The following is an 18,485-nucleotide window of genomic DNA, read 5'->3' as shown; positions in this document are numbered from 1 at the left end:
ATAGTGGATACCAAGTTGAGCGCTCCATCAGAAAATGCAAAACAAACCACGACTGCCCAGGAAAATATAATGGCAACAGGAGAAATAAAATATTTACCAACCATCTGTTATCAAAAAGGTAACTTAAAAAAAATAGAATCTTCTCAAGCAAATTATTGGAAGTATTCGGCTTGATTCTATAACACCGAAGCCTTTCAGGGCTTTCTAATGGATCCTACATCCCATTTAATTTTGCCACTTTATGTTCTTCAGTTGTATCTAAAGTAAACATGTTTATGAACATGTACGTAGTGTTAGAATTTTAGCATTAGTGTGCAGTGCGCAATTTACAAGGAATCAAATTCCAACGGTGACAGATATATAACCGAGAACAGTAGAGCTAATTTTAAATGTTTAGATATTAGTGATTTTTCCCTTTTCTAAAAAAAAGAGGTAGGAGACAAGACAGCACAGTATAAAGGTGAGTGGGTTTCGGGACTATTACACTACCAGAAAAAAAAACATTGCATCCCGTATTCTCTTTTGCTCGTTACCTCAAGGAAAAATATAGCATCTAAATTAATAGCAACCTTCCATAATACTTTCTGTTTGTACCTCCTTTCCCATCATCATCTGTAAATCGTGGAGCTAACTCATGCACTACATAGGTAGGTAGTGAAAAATAGGACAGTAAAATTACCCACTATTGTTTGGTCCTACTGCAAGAAAATATGCAAGCATTAGTGCAATCAAGCTATCACTTGAACATTGCATCGTGCTGGAGCACTAAAAAGAATATTCCGTGAAACAAAAAGATTTTGTCATAAAAGGTAGTCCACAAATATTGAGCATTATGGTTATGCTGTCCAAGCCCCGGCTTCATTGCTTTAAAAAAAAAATTGGAGTACCCAATTTTCTTTTTCCAATTAAAGGGACAATTATAGTGGCCAATCTAACTAACCTGCACATCTTTGGGTTGTGGGGGTGAAACCCACGCAGACACGGGGAGAATGTGCAGTGACCTGGGGCCGGGGCGATCTTGGGTTCTCGGTGCCATGAGGCAGTAATGCTAACCACTGCGCCACCCTCCTACTTCATTTCTGATCAATTAAAAACAATAAACACATCTCACCAATTGTAAGATAGTAAAAACTAAAAGTAAGGTTTTGCTGCAGAAAATCAAGTTGTATTCCTGAACAATGCCATTCCAATATGTGGAGCGTCTACAAAGAACCAAAACTCTTCTGAACCCTCTGCCCTAATGCCCCCTTCATAAAGGAAAACCATGCAGATTTGTTTTCAAAATTATTGGGACAAAAGTAAATGTCACTGTCAACTAATAATAATAATAATAATAATAATAATAATAATAATAATAATAATAATAGCTTATTGTCATGAGTAGGCTTCAATTAAGTTACTGTGAAAAGCCGCTCGTCGGCACATTCCGGCGCCTGTTCGGGGAGGCCTGTACGGGAATGAACCTGCATTGCTGGCTTTGTTCTGCATTACAAGCCAGCTGTTTAGCCCACTACAAAATTTTAATAATCTCAGGGACTACCCTGTGATCACTTGAACTCCAATCTGAAAACCTGTGTCAGGTCATGAAAGGCATCATGTATATTCAAGTTCTTTTATTAATAGTTATGATCCAAGATCCCAGATGATACCAGTGGGTTCAATGCACTACAATCTATGCCCACATTGAAAAAGGCCTATTGTTAAGGGGCATAGGTCAAATGAAACTAAACTCAACTTTCAAATAAATAAGGTGACATCTTGTAGCTTAAAAAAAAATCTTAAAATTCCAAGATATATCTTCTTTGATAATCACTTTATGGTATCAGCCTTCAACCTCACCAAACCACAGGGTTATGTGTTCCCACTGTAAAGACCTTTATACATATCAAGACTGACACTCAAGTGCAGTACTACTGAACTGTTGAAGCTGCCATCTTTCAAATCAGACGTTAAGCCAAGGCTCCAAGACCCTCTCTAGTAGTTGCAAAATGTCTAATAGCATCATTTTAAGAGCAGGGTAGCCCTGCCTGGTATCAGCATATTATTTAACCTCCAAACAACGCTCACTCAAAGTCGAGCAACTAAGCTACATCACATGTGTGGCTGCACAAAATAAATTAAAGAGGCTGCCCATTTAAACAAATCCAAACACACTCCAAAACAAGAGGGCACTTTGCCCTCAACCAACATTGTCAACAGGCAACCTGGTCATTTATCCCAACATTTGTGGGACCCTACTATGCAGAAATTGTGGGGAAGAACGGAAGGACAGGAATAGGTCAGGGCAAAGGAGAGTTTGACAAAAGTGTCACGGATATAAGACAAAAGTCATGATTTGGAGATGCTGCCGTTGGACTCGGGTGGGCACAGTAATAAGTCTTAAACATCAGATTAAAGTCCAAAGAGTTATTTGGAATCACTAGCTTTCAGTGCGTAGCTCCTTCATCAGGTGAGTCACCTGTTGAAAGAGCTGCGCTCCGAAACCTACTTTAACTTGGTGTTGTAAGACTTCTTACTACAAGACAAAAGGGCATGTTAAAAGGTGCCATTGAGGACTGCTGATAGTCGCAAAAGGTAAGACAGAAGAATGTGCTAATAGAAAAACAAAGGTCAGAGCTCAGTGGGAGCAAAACTGAACCAGGGGGAGAAAAGAGAACAAGTGATCATGTGGGGAGGTGTGGGTGTTGTGTTAGGGTAAGCCAAGGGAAGTGAAAAAAACAAAAGGTGGGGGCTGAATTGTTGTTGAACGCCATGTTGACTCCAGAAGATTGTAAATGAGAACATGCTGTTGAGTTGAAATGGCAAGTGACTGAAATGTTGGGGTCATGTCCAGAGGTGATGTGAGAAGTGCTTTGTAAATGAAAGTTCTTTCAATGCATAAATTACAGTATTATCTATTTTTACATCAGCTTTTTGTGGATCAACAGGACTGCTACAGAAAGAGATTATAGATTTATGCAGAAAATATTAGAAATTGGGAACATTAGATGATAAAGCTGCAGAAATTATTGGTCAACACATAAATGCAAACTCTAAAAAATATATTATTCAGTGATGCATCATGGTATAGTTTAGCTATTTCAGAAAAACAGTAGTTGCAATACAAAGTATTTTATTCAATGGTTTACGTACCTCAGGTTTCAACAATAATTCACAGAACTTTAACTGCAAACTCTAATGAATTGAAATGTTTCCCAGCTTGTGCGAAAGGGTGATGAACCTACTGAAAACTTTAGAAATCTGTTTTGATTAAGGTATTCAGCAAATACAACATTGGGGGTCACACTTGAATGGTTAGCAACTATCCTACAAAACATTTTGTCAACCTCTGTTACACAAGCACATACCCCTGAGGGCTTCAAAAACATTCAAGGGGATTCAATTTTAAATGATGGCACAGCCAATCAAAGCTAGAAAAACAAATTACAGGACCAAAAATGGTGAAAATAACATTTCCTTTGCCGATAGTGATGAATCAACAAAGGAAACAGGCGAACATTAATCAAGTTAGCAGAATTTTCTAATTTAATTTTAGGTGGGGGGAGGAAAGAGAGAAAGTCGACTAATTACAAAAATAGTGTCAGCACATTACATTAAAAAAAATAGATGCTTTTATGATTTTGTAGCCTTTCAATGTACCCCTGCCAATCAATGCTGCTTATAAATTACATTGCAATTTCCATTCAAGACATCAGCTTCATACTGCTAATATTATGCCATTAACTCCCATTGTGTGGTCTTCTCTTCCTGACACCCAGCTGACCCCCACTCCGACTCAAGATGATCTGGTGTTACAGAGACAGGGAGTGGAGGAGCAAGGAATAATGTAATTGTTCACCGAAACATATCCTTTAAACATTCATCTTTCAAAGTCTGATCCTCAGCCTCCAAAAACAAATTGAGGCTAATCCTTCTTTTCCAAGCCAATACACTTCTCTTGCTGCATCATACAGCGGCGGACAATGCTGTCAAAGCTTCCCAGGTAAAACAGAGCAATTGTGCGGAAAAGGCCCATAGTAACAATCTAGAAAAAAAATACATCCATCATTTAGTCAATGCTGAAAGGAACAGAATGGTTGGTTAACACAAGGCAATACGTGATGAGTTCAATTTCCTCCCCTTAAATTAACTCTTGGTTGCAGTCACAATACACTGAATGGTCTGCAACATTACATCTGCATCCATTTGACTATTAGCACTCTTCAATTGTTTATTAAAAAGGTTCCGTTTCCCAGGAAGATTCTTAAGCCGAACATTTAAAAAAACATTCAAACTGGAGGACAAAAATGTAAAAAAGAGGCACACAGCCAGTAAATTAGCCACGGTTAATTTGCCAGCATACAGATCAAGAACTGGAATGAGATATAAACTGCTGATTAAGTGCAGGAGAACACTGCTACAGCAGATGTTCAGTTTTGAAAATACTAATTGAGATTAATATATTTTGGACACCAAGAGCATTAAAAGATATGGGGATAGGACAGGAAAGTGGAACTGATGTCGAGGTTTAGCTGCAATTTTATTGGATGGCAGAGCAGGTCATATGGTCTCTTTCTGTTCTATTTCTTTTGTCCTTGTGCTATAATTGGATCACATGGCACCTTCATCTCAAAAGATAGAAAACAGCAGTATGTCGCCAGCTCCCTTACCCTACCATTGGGGAAGTAGCTGGAAGGAGCACTAAATTAGGTTCAGGATACACACTCTTCATCACCACAGGCACCAGGACAACCCCTGGGAAAAGTGCCTAAATAAATTTAAATTGCCACATTTCCTGATGGCCATAGGCTGCTTTCCCCTTTGAGGGTGGGTGGGGGGGGGGGGGGGGGGGGGGGGGGGGGAAAGAGAGAGCTAACTGGTGGTACTTCAACGCAAGGATCATCACAGCTCAGGTGAGAGCAAGGTTGAGAAGGCAGGCATTCATAAATAATGTAAGCCGGTACAAGGATTGAACCTGCGCTGTTGGCCTCACTCTGCATCACAAACCAGCTGCCCAGCCAACTGAGCTCATTCACTGTCTCCTCAATAACAAAGCTGTACAACGTGCACCACCTTTGAATCCTTGGCAAGTTTATATACATCCACAAAATCATCGACTCCATAATTATGACAGAGGCTCAGAGTCAATAAATTGCTTTCTATTTCCATTTAGGATTGTCTCAAGGGATCACTGGTATAGGAGGCCCTTGACCTTGCAGTCATAATCTGTCAACATCTTGTATTTTTTTTTCCCCAATTAAGGGGCAAATTTAGCATGGTCAATCCACCTACCTTGCACATCAGGGCTGTGGGGGGTGGATCCCATGCAGACAAGGAGAGAATGTACAAACTCCACATGGACAGTGACCCGGCGCCTGGATTGACCCAGGTCCTCAGCGCCGTGAGGCAGCAGTGCTAACCACCGCACTAATGTATCGCCCATCTGTCAACATCTTCAAACAGCTTGGAAATAGTGGTTCATCTCAAAATGAATGCATCCCAACCAGCCAGAGTAACAACATAAGTTCACACAGATGATGTCACTTTAAAATATTTGAATCGTAACTATCTTTGCAATCTTCCTGAGCCATTTTAAAATGGCTTCCAAATCTACAGTCGTCGGCTGTGCACCCTTCCACCAAACTAAAGCAGATCATAAATAATAAAATATCTCCAACAGAGGCAAAGGTATGGCGGGTTCAGAACATAGTAAGCAGAGGACACAACTGTAAGTGCTTTTTTAAATTGTTCATGGGATGCGGGTGTCACAGGCTAGGCCAGCAGTTATTACTCATCCCCAATTGCCCTCGAGAAGATAGTGGTGAGCTGTCTTCTTGAAGGGCTGCAGTCCATGTGCTGTAGGTATACCAGTGTTGACAGGAAAGCAGTTGTAGGATTTTGACCCAATAAAAGTAACAGCGCTGGCTCAGAGAGGAATTGCAGGTAGTGATGTTCCAATGCATCCACTGCCCTTGACCTTTAGGTGGTAGAGATCTTGGGTTGCAAGGTGCTGTTGAAGGAACCATGGAGTTGCTGTAGTGTAACCTGTAGATGATACATACTGCTGCCACAGTGCGTTGGTGGTGGTGGGGGAAGTGAATGTTTAAGGTGATGAGTGTGGTGTCAATTGCGAAAGGTGCTTGGTCCTGGAAGTATTTTTGTAGCTGCACTTATCCTATCACACTCCTGACGTCTGCCTTGTAAATGGTGGACAGACTCTAGAAAGTCAGGTGCGTTACTTGCTGCAGAATTTCCTGCCTCTAAGCTGCTCTTGTAGCCATAGTATTTATATGTAAAGTTTCTGACCAGTAGTAACCCTCAGGGGATAGTGGGGGATTCAGTGATCATGGGCGAAATTCTACGACCCTAAAATCCCACCCCCACCGTGGCAGAGATTCTCCGCCACCCGGGAAGTGGCGGGGGCAGGAATCTCGCCACTCCGATCGGAGAGGCCCCTGCGGTGATTCTCCAGCCCGGATGGGCCGAAGTCCCGTCGCTGGGAGGCCTCTCCCGCCGCCGAGGTTTAAACCACCTCTGGAACGGCGGGCTCAGCGGCGCGAGCAGGCCCCCGGGGTCCTTGGGGGGGGGGGGGGGGGGGGAAATCGAAACCCGGGGGGGTGCCCCCACGGTGGCCTGGCCCGCGATCGGGTCCCCCCCACTCAGACTCCGGGCCAGTGCCCTGGCTGCACTATATTCCTCCGCGACCACCACGGCCTCCGCCATGGCGGAAGAGAACCCCACATCGCGCATGCGTCGGACCGGCGACGCAAAGGTCTCCCCACCTTTGGGGGCCAGCCCCGCTGCCGTGGGCGCTGGTTTTTTGCGCCGGTCTTCTGGTGGCAACCGCTCCAGCGCGGGGCTGGCCCCCAAAGGTGGGGAGAATTCCCCACCTTTGGGGAGGCGTGACCCCCGAGTGGTTGGCGGCACTCCCCTACTCCGGGACCCTCCGTCACGCCGGGTAGGGGAGAATGCCGCCCCATATCACTGCATGTCATGGGGAGATGGTTAGATTCTCTCTTGCTGAAGACAATCATTGCCTGGCACTTGCCATTTTTCAGTCCAAGATTGAATGTTGTCCAAGTTCTGCTGCATATGGACCAGGACCGTTTATCCGAGGAGTCATAAATAGTTCTGAACATTATGGATTCCTCAGTGAACATCCTCACATCTAACCTGATGATGGAAGGTCACTGATGAAGCAGCTGAAAATGGCTGGGCTAGGGCATTCCTGAGGAATTCCTGCAATGGTTTAATGGGACTGAGGTGATTGGCCTCCAACAACCACCTTCCTTTGTACCAGGTATGACTCCAACCAGTGTAGAGCTTTCTCACATTCCAATCAACACCAGTTTTGCTGGGGCTCCTTGAAGCTACATTCAGTCAAATACTACATTAATGTTGACTGAAATCACTCTCATCAAGTTCAGATCGTTCACTCATATTTGGACCACGGCTGCAATAAAGTCATGAGCCGAGTGGCCCTGGCAAAGCCCAAACTGAGCAAGTGGGCAGGTTAATGATGTGTGCTGCTTGCTAGCACAGTCAACAGGCCCTTCCATCGTCTTGTGGATGATTTGCAGTAGATGGATACGGTGGTAATTGACCAGGTTAGGTTTGTCCCAATTTTTCTGGACATGACATACTTTGGCAGATGATAGTGCGGTAGCTGTACTAAACAGCTTGGCCAGGGTCTCGGCTAACTCTGGAGCACAACAAGTCTTCAGTTCTGTTGCCGCAATGTTGTCAGGACCCAAAACATTTGCAGTATTCAACAACGTCTGCCAAATGTTGATATATTATTTGTAGTGAATCAAATTGGCTGAAGACTGGCATGGCTGAAGACTGGGGAGGGACCTCAGGAGGAAGCAGAGATGGATCATCCACTCAGCATTTATGGCTGAAGATGGTGGCAAATGCCTTAATTTTTGCACTAAAATGCTGGGTTCCACCATCAATTTAGGGTATTTGTGGAGTCACATCCTTCAGTTTGTTGTTTAATTATACACCACCATTCATAACAGGATCTGGCAGGACTGCAGAGCTTATATCTAATCTGTTGGTTGTTGGATAGCTTAGCTCTCATCAAATGTTGCTTTGGCTGTTTGGCAAGCATGCAGCCCGAAGCTTCATCGAGATTGACACCTCATTTTTACGTTTGCCTAGTGCTGCCTCTGGCATGCCCTCTTGCACTTTTCATTGAACCAGGGTTGATCCACTGGCTTGATGGTAACGGTAGAGTGGGGGATATACCAGGCCATGAGATTATATATTGCGGTGGAGCAAGGGCAGCATGTGGCACAGTGGATAGCACTGGGACTACGGGCACTGAGGACCCGGGTTTGAATCCCGGCCCTGGGTCACTGCCAGTGTGGAGTTTGTACATTCTCCCCATGTCTGCATGGGTTTCATGTGAAGGTTAGGTGGATTGGCCACGCTAAATTGCCCCATAATTAGAAAATAATAATTGGGTACTCTAAATTTATAATAAAAAAATATTGTGGTGGAGTAAAATTATACTGCTGCTGCTGGTCCACAACGTTCATGATCGCCCAGATCAGTTGCTAGACCCGTTCAAAGCACAGTGGTAGTGCCACACAGAAGGTATACTCATTGTGACGACAGGACTTTGTCTCCATAAGGGATGTGCAGTGAACACTCCCATCAATGGGGTAATGACAGATGAAACTGCAACAAGGTAGATTGGTGAGGATGATGTCAAACAGGTTTCCCCCTCCATTACTTCCCTCACCATGTGCCGAAGAGCCAGTTTACCAGCTATGCCCTTCAGGATATGACAAGCTCTGGGACGGCTTGGTGGCGCAGTCGTTAGCACTACTGCCTCACGGTGCAGAGAACAAAAAACAAAGAAAAGTACAGCACAAGCCTGTGCCGTCCATGTTGCCCAGTCTAAACTAAAATATTCTCACTTCCGGGGTCTGCATCCCTCTATTCCCAACCTATTCATGTATTTGTCAAGATGCCCTTAAATGTCACTATCGTCCCTGCTTCCACCACCTCCTCCAGCAGCGAGTTCCAGGCACCCTGTGTGTAAAAAAACCTGCTTCGTACGTCTCCTCCAAACCTTGCCCCTCACACATTAAACCTATGCCCCCTAGTAATTGACCCCTCTACCCTGGGGGAAAAAAACTGACTATCCACTCTGTCTATGCCCCTCATAATTTTGTAGACCTCTATCAGTCACCCCTCAACCTCTGTCGTTCCAGTGAGAACAAACCGATTTATGCAATCTCTCCTCATAGCTCATGCCCTCCAGACCAGGTAACATCCTGGTAAATCTCTTCTGCACCCTCTCTAAAGCCTCCACATCCTTCTGGTAATGTGGCGACCAGAATTGAACACTATACTCCCAAATGTGGCCTAACTAAAGTTCTATACAGCTGCAACATACTCAATGCACTAGCCAATGAAAGAAAGCATGCCTTCTTGATTACCTTCTCCACCTGTGTTGCCCCTTTCAGTGACTCATGGACCTGTACACCTAGATCTCTGACTGTCAATACTCGAGGGTTCTACCATTCACTGTATATTCCTTACCTGCATTAGACCTTCCAAAAATGTATTACCTCACATTTGTCTGTATTAAACTCCATCTGCCATCTCTCCGCCCAAGTCTCCAAACAATCTAAATCCTGCTGTATCCTCTGACAGTCCTCATCACTATCCGCAATTCCACTAACCTTTGAGTCGTCTGCAAACTTACTAATCAGACCAGTTACATTTTCCTACAAATCATTTATATATACTACGAACAGCAAAAGTCCCAGCACTGACCCTGTGGAACACAACTAATCACAGCCCTCCAATCAGAAAAGCACCCTTTCATTGCTACTTTCTGCCTTCTGTTTGGTTGTGGGGGTGAGACCTAGCCAGTTCTGTATCCATCTTGCCAGCTCACCTCTGATCCCATGTGACTTCATCTTTTGACACACACACACCACACCTTTTGACACACACACACCACACCTTTTGACACACACACACACCACACCTTTTGACACACACACACACACCACACCTTTTGACACACACACACACACCACACCTTTTGACACACACACACACACCACACCTTTTGACACACACACACACCACACCTTTTGACACACACACACACACCACACCTTTTGACACACACACACACACCACACCTTTTGACACACACACACACCACACCTTTTGACACACACACACACCACACCTTTTGACACACACACACACCACACCTTTTGACACACACACACACCACACCTTTTGACACACACACACACCACACCTTTTGACACACACACACACCACACCTTTTGACACACACACACCACACCTTTTGACACACACACACCACACCTTTTGACACACACACACCACACCTTTTGACACACACACACCACACCTTTTGACACACACACACCACACCTTTTGACACACACACACCACACCTTTTGACACACACACACCACCTTTTGACACACACACCACACAGAGTCAGGGTAGGTGGATTGGCCACATAAATTGCCCCACGATTGGAAAAAAAGGATACGCCCAGCTCAGTCAGTAGTGGTGCTACCGTGCCACCACACTTGATGATGATGAAGATTGAAGTCCCCCACCCAGAATACATTCTCTGTCCTTGCTGCCCTTAGTGCTTTCTCTAAGTGGTGTTTTACATGGAGGAGTTTCATTAGCTGAGCTGGGAGGGCAGTGGAGACACATTAGGTATTAATCAGCAGAACGTTTCCTTGTCCACATTTACCAGGAGTTTACAGGGCCTGGAGTCAATATTGAGGATTCTCTAACTGTATAGTATTGTGCCACCACCTCTAGTGAATTTGATTATGGTGTGGGACAAGATATATCCACGATTATGGGCCAGGGCTTAGTAACTCCAAAGTATATCACGGAGTTCTCCTGACCTATAAAACTTTATTAAATTTGGCTAGGATGAGCACAAGAGCCTTCCCTTCAGGTGTGATTCTCCAGTCTTCCCAGACACTTTAATTAAAACAAGCTTTATTCGAAGAACTTAGTTAACATTTATATAAACACACACCAAGATTTTGTTTTAACAATTACAAACATAAAGACACCACCTGGCTACAGTAATCTATGCACAACACTTAACGAATTCCCCCTTAACTGTTCCAATTCCAAAACAAAATCCACTAAACCAAAAACCCCTATTCAAAAGGCATGGCCCAGCACACTGTGTTCTCACTTGACTAAGACTGGTATTGGACCCTTTGATTCTGATCCGGTTTTCAACCAGCAGATTGAAATTGCAATTATATCTCCAAAGCCACCACCAAGGTGATTTTTACCAGAACAGATATTTAAAATGAAAAGAGAGACACAGGCCAAAACACTTCTTTCTCCTTGTCGGCAGTCCACAGCAGTCAAAAACTGAAAGCGAAACCAAAACCTTCACAGCCACAGCCCAGCCCCATCCACAATGACATCACCAAAGCCATGTGATAAGACTTTTCTTAAAGGGATACTCGCATGACACCATGAACGGCAATGGTGATGTCTGGGGCATTTGCTCGAGTATGGTTTGGTGAACACATTGTTGGATTAGTCTGTGGGACAGCTCTCCTAACCTGGGCACAAGCCCTCAGTGTCAGCAAGGACAATTTTATACGGTCATAGGGATGAATTTGCCATTGTTATTTCTAGTGCCTAGGTTGATGCCAGGTGGTCCTCCAGTTTCATTCCTTTTTGGCTCGGTGTTGGTTTGATAGAATGGTGGCCATTTATGAGCACATTGAAGAGTCAACCACAATGCTGTGGGCCTGCCAGACCAGGTAAAGGTGCCATTTGTGAATCAGGTGGGTAGAGATGACACATTATTGAGACATGTCTTTTAATCCCAGATATATCAATTAACTGCCATGGTTGTTCTGAACCTGCATTATTCTTGGCCTCTGGATTACTAGTCCTGTGACTTTACCACTACGCCACTGCCTTGCCCTGCTGTATAATGTTGTGGTGCCAAGTACTCTATCTTTCTTACAAAAGATGATAACAAATTCAATAACTTGGAGGTGGAAGAAGCTCAAACACGAGACACAGAAACTTTACCAATGAGTTATCCAGAATCGAAAAGGAAGCTCTGTTCTCCCTCCACAGATGCTGTCAGACTTGCTGAGATTGTCCAGCAGTTTCTGTTTTTCTTCCAGATTTCAGCATCCACAGTAACTGGTTTTTATTGTAGCTCCTCAATCTCTTGGGTCATACTAAATAAAAAATGAATCCTAAGCTATGGGCAAAAGATTGAGCAGGTATTTGGACATGGCTGTTCTCGTTCTTTTAATATTAATTTAGTGTATAAATGTATACTCGCTGGAAGTTTAGAAGAATTAGGGCGAGATCTGATCCAGGTATATTAAATACTAAAAGGGATTGATAAAGTAAACTTAGACCAAATGTTACCCCTCGTGGGAAAATCACAGATATAGGTTGAAAGGCGGTAGATTTTTTAAAAATAAATTTAATTACCAATTATTATTTTCCCCATTCGGGTCAATTTAGTGTGGCCAGTTCACCTACCCTGCACATCTTTGGTTGTGAGGGTGAGAACCACGGAGACAAGGCGAGAATGTGAAACTCCACACAGACAGTGACCCAGGGCCGGGATCAAACCAGGGTCCTCAGCGCCGTGACGCAGCAGTGCTAACCACTGCACCACTGCCACCCCAGAGGCGGTAGATTTAAAACTGAGATGAGGAGGAACTACCTTTCACAGTGGGTGGTGAATTTGTGGAACTCGCTGTCCCATAGTGCAGTGGAGCCCAAATCATTAAATGGTTAAGAGATAGACAGATATACTTCTGATTAAAACAAACTGGTTAAAGGCATATGGGGAATAGGTAGAGAGGTGGATTTGAGACTAGGAAGAGATCAGTCACAATTTGATTAAATGACGGAGCAGGCTTGGAGGGCTAAATTGCCTACTTCTGCTCCTAATTCCTATGTTCAGCATTACATTCATTTAAGAAGGAATCATCCAGACATACATACATAGAACATAGTGCAGAAGGAGGTCATTTGGCATATCAAGTCTGCACTGACCCACTTAAACCCTCAATTCCACCTTATCCCCGTAACCCATTAACCCGTCCTCATCTTTTTGGTCACTAAGGACAATTTAGCATAGCCAAACCACCTAACCTGAACATCTTTGGATTGTGGGAGGAAACCAGAGCACCTAGAGGAAGCCCACGCAGGCACGGGGAGAATGTGCAGACTCCGCACAGTGACACAGTGGGTAATCGAACCTGGGACCCTGGCGCTGTGATGCCACAGTGCTATCCACTTGTGCTACCGTGCTGCCCGTAAACAGACGCAAAACATTAGCTCCCTTTTCTCTCCACAGATGCTGTCAGACCTGCTGAAATTGTCCAGTATTTTCTGTTTTTGTTTCAGATTCCAGCATACGCAGTAATTTGCTATTATCACCAATCAAAAGTATTTCTCTCTCCAAAGATACCGACAGACCAGAGCATTATCAGAATTTTCTATTTTTAATTTCAGATTTCCAGAATTCTATACATTTTTTGCTCTTGCTTTTAAGCATATAGGAATATTGTTCGTCATGCCTTTTCCCAAGCTGTTCTGACTTCACTCCTGCAGGAATACTTACAAAAAAGGACTTTTGGTAAATTGAAGCTATGCTAAAACCGTGCTCTATAACTGCATGCTGTTCTTATTGCTGTTTAAATTAATCTATTGTATCACAGCAAAATACTGATAAAAGTGACCCCAATAGAATGAGAAGGCAATGTCAGTAAATAATGGGCAAAAGCTTATGAGTATACTTAATTTTGCAATGAGTTTCGTTTAAACGAAGGGAAATTAGGAAAATAAAATTTAATGACAAAAGTGTTTCTTTTATATAGATTACTTTAAATAGTATAAACACGGTGTTGAAATAGTGAAGTAACAGAAGCATGAACAATCTATTGCTACCCAAGACCTGAATATTAGAGAGGAGAAGCAATCTTGGCAGTGAAATTGCAGAAGAGTGATGGAGTCATTAAAGACAGTGTGTGGAGTACAGATGAGAAGACAAGGATTTCACAATGCTCAAATGGAATTTGAGGAACCAGCGTTAAAGCAACCTATAATTCCAAGTTACCCAACTTTCCTTTTGATGCTTTACTACAGAGGAAGACAAGGGAACACATTACAGACCACACAATACCTAATTTTCGTGTACACTGAAAGCTGTGCAAAAAACAAAATTCAGGCACACAAAACAGCAAGATTTCAGGAAAATTGCTCAAGATTGCACCTATGATCAAATTCGGAGCAAAAAAAAAAGGTATAAATTGATAGTAACATTTTCAAAATCTGGGTATTTAAAATGCAAGGTAAAAACAAAGCACATTACTCACCACCAATTCTTAGAAAGGTGAAAATAGAAGTCTATTCACAAGTATGTACATACCTGCTGAAGACCCTCTGTAATAGTGGTGACAGGCGACATACCACAGGTGAGCGATGATAGCATATAACCATCTGAACCAACTGAGCTGTTAAAGTTCCCTTGCTAATTCAAGGGAGGAGCAAGCGGAAAAAAAAAGAGGTTTACAATCTTAACATTTAGTGACAAGACATATTTTTGACAATAAGATAATTATACTCAGTACTTTGCCTAAACAGTACAATCACAATTATTACACTTCAATATTTATACGCAAGACCAAAAGACATAGGAGAAAAATTAGGCCACTTGGCCCATCGAGTGTGCTCCACCATTCAATCATGGCTGATAATTTTCTCCTATTAATCAAGAACCTACATCCGTCTTAAAGACACTCTGTGATTTGGCCTCCACAGCCTTCTGCGGCCAACAATTCCACAGATTCACCACCCTCTGGCTGAAGAAATTTTTCATCATCTGTTTTAAAGAATCATCCCTTTAGTCTGAGCTTGTGTCCTCTGCTTCTAGTTTTTCTTACAAGTGGAAACATCCTCTCCACGTCCACTCCAACCAGGCCTCGCAATATCCTGTAAGTTTCAATAAAGATTCCCCCTTATCCTTCTAAACTCCAACAACTACAGACCCAGAGTCCTCAACCGTTCCACATACGAGAAGCTCTTCATTCCAGGGATCATTCTTGTGAACCTCCTCTGGACCCTTTCCAAGGCCGGCACATCCTTCCTTAGATACGGGGCCCAAAATTGGTCACAATACTCCAAATGGGTCCGACCAGAGTCTTACATAGTTTCGGAAGTACATCCAGAGTCTTGTTTTCTAGCCGTCTCGCCATGAATGTTAAATTGCATTTACCTTCCTAATGGCTGACTGAACCTACACATTAACCTTAAATCGTGAACAAGGACTCGCAAGTCACTTTGTGCTTCTGATTTCCTAAGCATTTTCCCATTTAGAAAATAGTCTATGCCTCCATTACTCCTTCCAAAGTGCATAACCTCACATTGTATTCTATCTGCCACTTCATTGTCCACTCTCCTAGCTTGTCCAAATCTTTCTGCAGCCCACCTGCTTCCTTAATACTGCCTGTCCCCCTACAGATCTTCGTATCATCTGGAAACTTAGCAACAGTGTCTTTGGCTCCTTCTTCCAGATCATTTAATGTATACTGTGAAAAGTTGTGGTCCCAGCACAGACCCCCGAGGTACACCACTAGTTACCGGCTGCCATCCTGAAAACAACCCCTTTATTCCCACTCTCTGCCAGTTAGCCAAACCTCTATCGATGCCAGAATCTTACCCTTAACACCAGGGGCACTTATTTAACAGTCTCCTATGCAGCATCTTGTCAAAGACCTTCTGGAAATCTAAATAAATCACGTCCACTGATTCTCCTTTTGCCCAACGTCTTTGTTACTTCCTCAAAGAACTTAACAGATTTGTCAGACATAACCTCCCTTAGACAAAGCCAGCCCATAGTCGCCACATTCTGGCGCCTGTTTGGGGAGGCTGGAACGGGAATTGAACACTGCTGCTGGCCTGCCTTGGTCTGCTTTCAAAGCCAGCTATTTAGCCTTGTGCCAAACCAGCCCCAGATATTCAATTCCACTGCCATTTCTTTGTTTCCTATTTTTACTTTTCCAGCCACATATTCCAGTGATCCAATGTCAATTTTTGCCTCTCTATTACCTTTTATATAGAGAAAAAAAACTCTTCCCATCTTCCTTTATATTACTAGCTAGCACTCATCTTTCATCTTCTTCCCCCTTATTGCTTTTTTAGTTGTCCTCTGCTCGCTTTTAAAGGATTCCCAATCCTGTGGCTTCCCATTAATCCTCGCCACTTTGTATGCTTTTTCTTTTATGCTGTCCTTGTCTTCCCTCGTCAGCCATGGATGCCTTGTCCTCCTCCTTGGGAAGAATTTCTGTTGTGCCTCCCGAATAATCCCCAAAAACTCCTGCCATTGCTGTTCCACTGTCTTCCCTGCTAGGCTCCTTTTCCAAACAAATGTGGCCAGCTCCTCCCTCATGTCTTTGTAGTTACCCTGATTTAATTGTAATACCATTACATCCGATTCCAGCTTCTCCCTCTCAAACCGCAGGGTAAATTCGATCATATTGTGGTCACTGCTCCCCAAGGGTTCCTTCACCTTAAGTTCCCTAATCAGGTCTGCCTCATTACACATTACCAAATCCAGAATTGCCTGTTCCCCAGTAGGCGCTGTTGCAAGCTGCTCCAAAAAAATATCTCAGACATTCCACAAATTCCTTTTCAAAGTTTTGAACATGATTCTGCAATATACAGAACATATAATATCCGTAATATCCATTCTAATTTGGGGTTATTTAAAGTTGCCATTTGACAGCCAGTGATGTATTTCTAAAACATGTTATGCACAGTACAGAATCATGTCCATCTTTTATCTACCCTGCTTACAATGCCATTGATCTATGCTACTGGCAATCTTGGATGATGGGATAGAAAGTTACATATTTGAGTAGGGTGATCATTGCTCGGCACAACATCGAGGGCCGAAGGGCCTGTTCTGTGCTGTACTGTTCTATATTCAAGTGTTAATAAATACTGTCAGTGGCTGAGGCCTCAAAACAGATCTTTGCAGGATGCCATTAGTCACATCCTGTCAATTGAGTACTGGCTCATTCTCCTTATTCTGTTCCTTGCCACTGTGCCAAATTTCTAATCAGGGAATTCAATTTGTTCAATTCCAGGAGCTTCAACTTCAGCAGATATATCCCTGCCCAGTATTTTAATCAATTCTTAGAAACATTCCATCAGGTATGACCCACCTTCTACAAATCCATGCTCGCTCTCTGATCAGCTGAAAACTTTCAAGATGTTCAGTCACTATCCTAAATAATACACTAATAATTTCCAAACAACATTTGTTCAGTTAACTGTCCTATAATTACCTGGTTTGTCCCCCTCTGATTTTTCTTAAATAGCAGGGTGACATGCAAAATTCCCCAATCTATTGGAATTGTTCTCAAACCGAGAACACTTTGGAAGATTATAGTTAGGGCACCTGGAATGTTCTCACCTACTTCCTTTAAAACCTCTAGTCCTGAAGTCCTGTTCAGTAGCATGATATTCTTAATTATTGATAATTTGGTGTGTCCATGACTGATCCAATATTTATTCTCGTGAGCTGTCCAGCATGCCATCTTCTTTCTCTACGCTAAATACTGAGTTACATAACAGGTCCACTACTTCCATTGACAATATTAGCGTCAGTTTGAGTTTAATTACCTTCCAGACTACCTTCTCTTTCCTAACATATTTGTAAATATTTTGTGTTACTGCTATTCCTTGCAAGATCATTTTACATACGCTCTACCATATTTTGTCACCTCTTACTGTTCTTTTCTCATTCTTATTTATCAGGATCTAATATAATTTACATTTGTGTATGCTTTTCTTTTAGTTTTAACCTGTTTCTCCATGTCCTTTTTTGCCCTTGGAGAAGGCATCACATTCCTTTTGAATACCTGCCATTAATCTTGTGCTATTTTACACATAAATAGATTTGCTAGCTTATAGCGGCCAATCTGTCTGATTGCATCGAAGTCCGCCTAACCCAAATCTAGAAGCTGTTTTCCCTACTTGGCTGGAGGGGATTGGCCAGAGGAATTGGCCTCCTCTTAGCACCCAAGGCAAAGTTTTAAAAACTGGCATGTGGGACTTTTAAGGTGGGGAGCATTGTGGCCAATCCGGTGGGTAGGTATTTGATTGTCAGTGGGAAGCTGGAGGGGTGCCAGTGTCCCTGGTGAATGTGTATGCACTGAATTGGAACGATGTGGACTTTATGAGGGCGGGTATTAGAGAAGATCCTGGAACTGAACATGCATCGGCTAATTATGGGGGATGATTTCAATCTAGTCCTGGACCCAAGTCTGGATCTGTTGATTCCGAAGTTGCTGTGGGTGTCGGCGGTGGCAAGAGTGTTTAGGGGGTTTATGGGAGGTGGACCCATGGAGGTTTGGGAGGCCGAGGGCGAAGGAGTTTTCATACTTCTCCCATGTGCGCCCAGATCA

The 18,485-nt window shown here is 43.1% G+C and overlaps 1 protein-coding gene across 4 annotated transcripts in view; it reads right to left on the bottom strand.

Moving 5' to 3' along the window:
• kdsr (3-ketodihydrosphingosine reductase) overlaps positions 1-18,485 on the bottom strand; it is a 62,730-nt gene that overhangs the window by 10,465 nt on the left and 33,780 nt on the right. For 3 of the 4 annotated variants that reach the window (XM_038797208.1, XM_038797209.1, XM_038797211.1), the window contains exons 9-10: positions 14,444-14,545; positions 3,133-4,024 (exon numbers count right to left, since the gene is read on the bottom strand). In XM_038797208.1, the coding sequence (XP_038653136.1) occupies positions 3,905-4,024; positions 14,444-14,545 (222 nt within the window). In that variant the 3' untranslated portion in view covers positions 3,133-3,904. The remainder of the gene's footprint in view (positions 1-3,132; positions 4,025-14,443; positions 14,546-18,485) is intronic. The other variant, XM_038797212.1, reaches the window with a different exon arrangement.

Source organism: Scyliorhinus canicula, chromosome 5 (genome assembly GCF_902713615.1).
Source record: "Scyliorhinus canicula chromosome 5, sScyCan1.1, whole genome shotgun sequence".
Taxonomy (NCBI): Eukaryota; Metazoa; Chordata; class Chondrichthyes; order Carcharhiniformes; family Scyliorhinidae; genus Scyliorhinus; species Scyliorhinus canicula.
The sequence above is the reverse complement of the archived record's forward strand: the minus strand, read 5'-3'. Positions and strand labels throughout refer to the sequence as shown.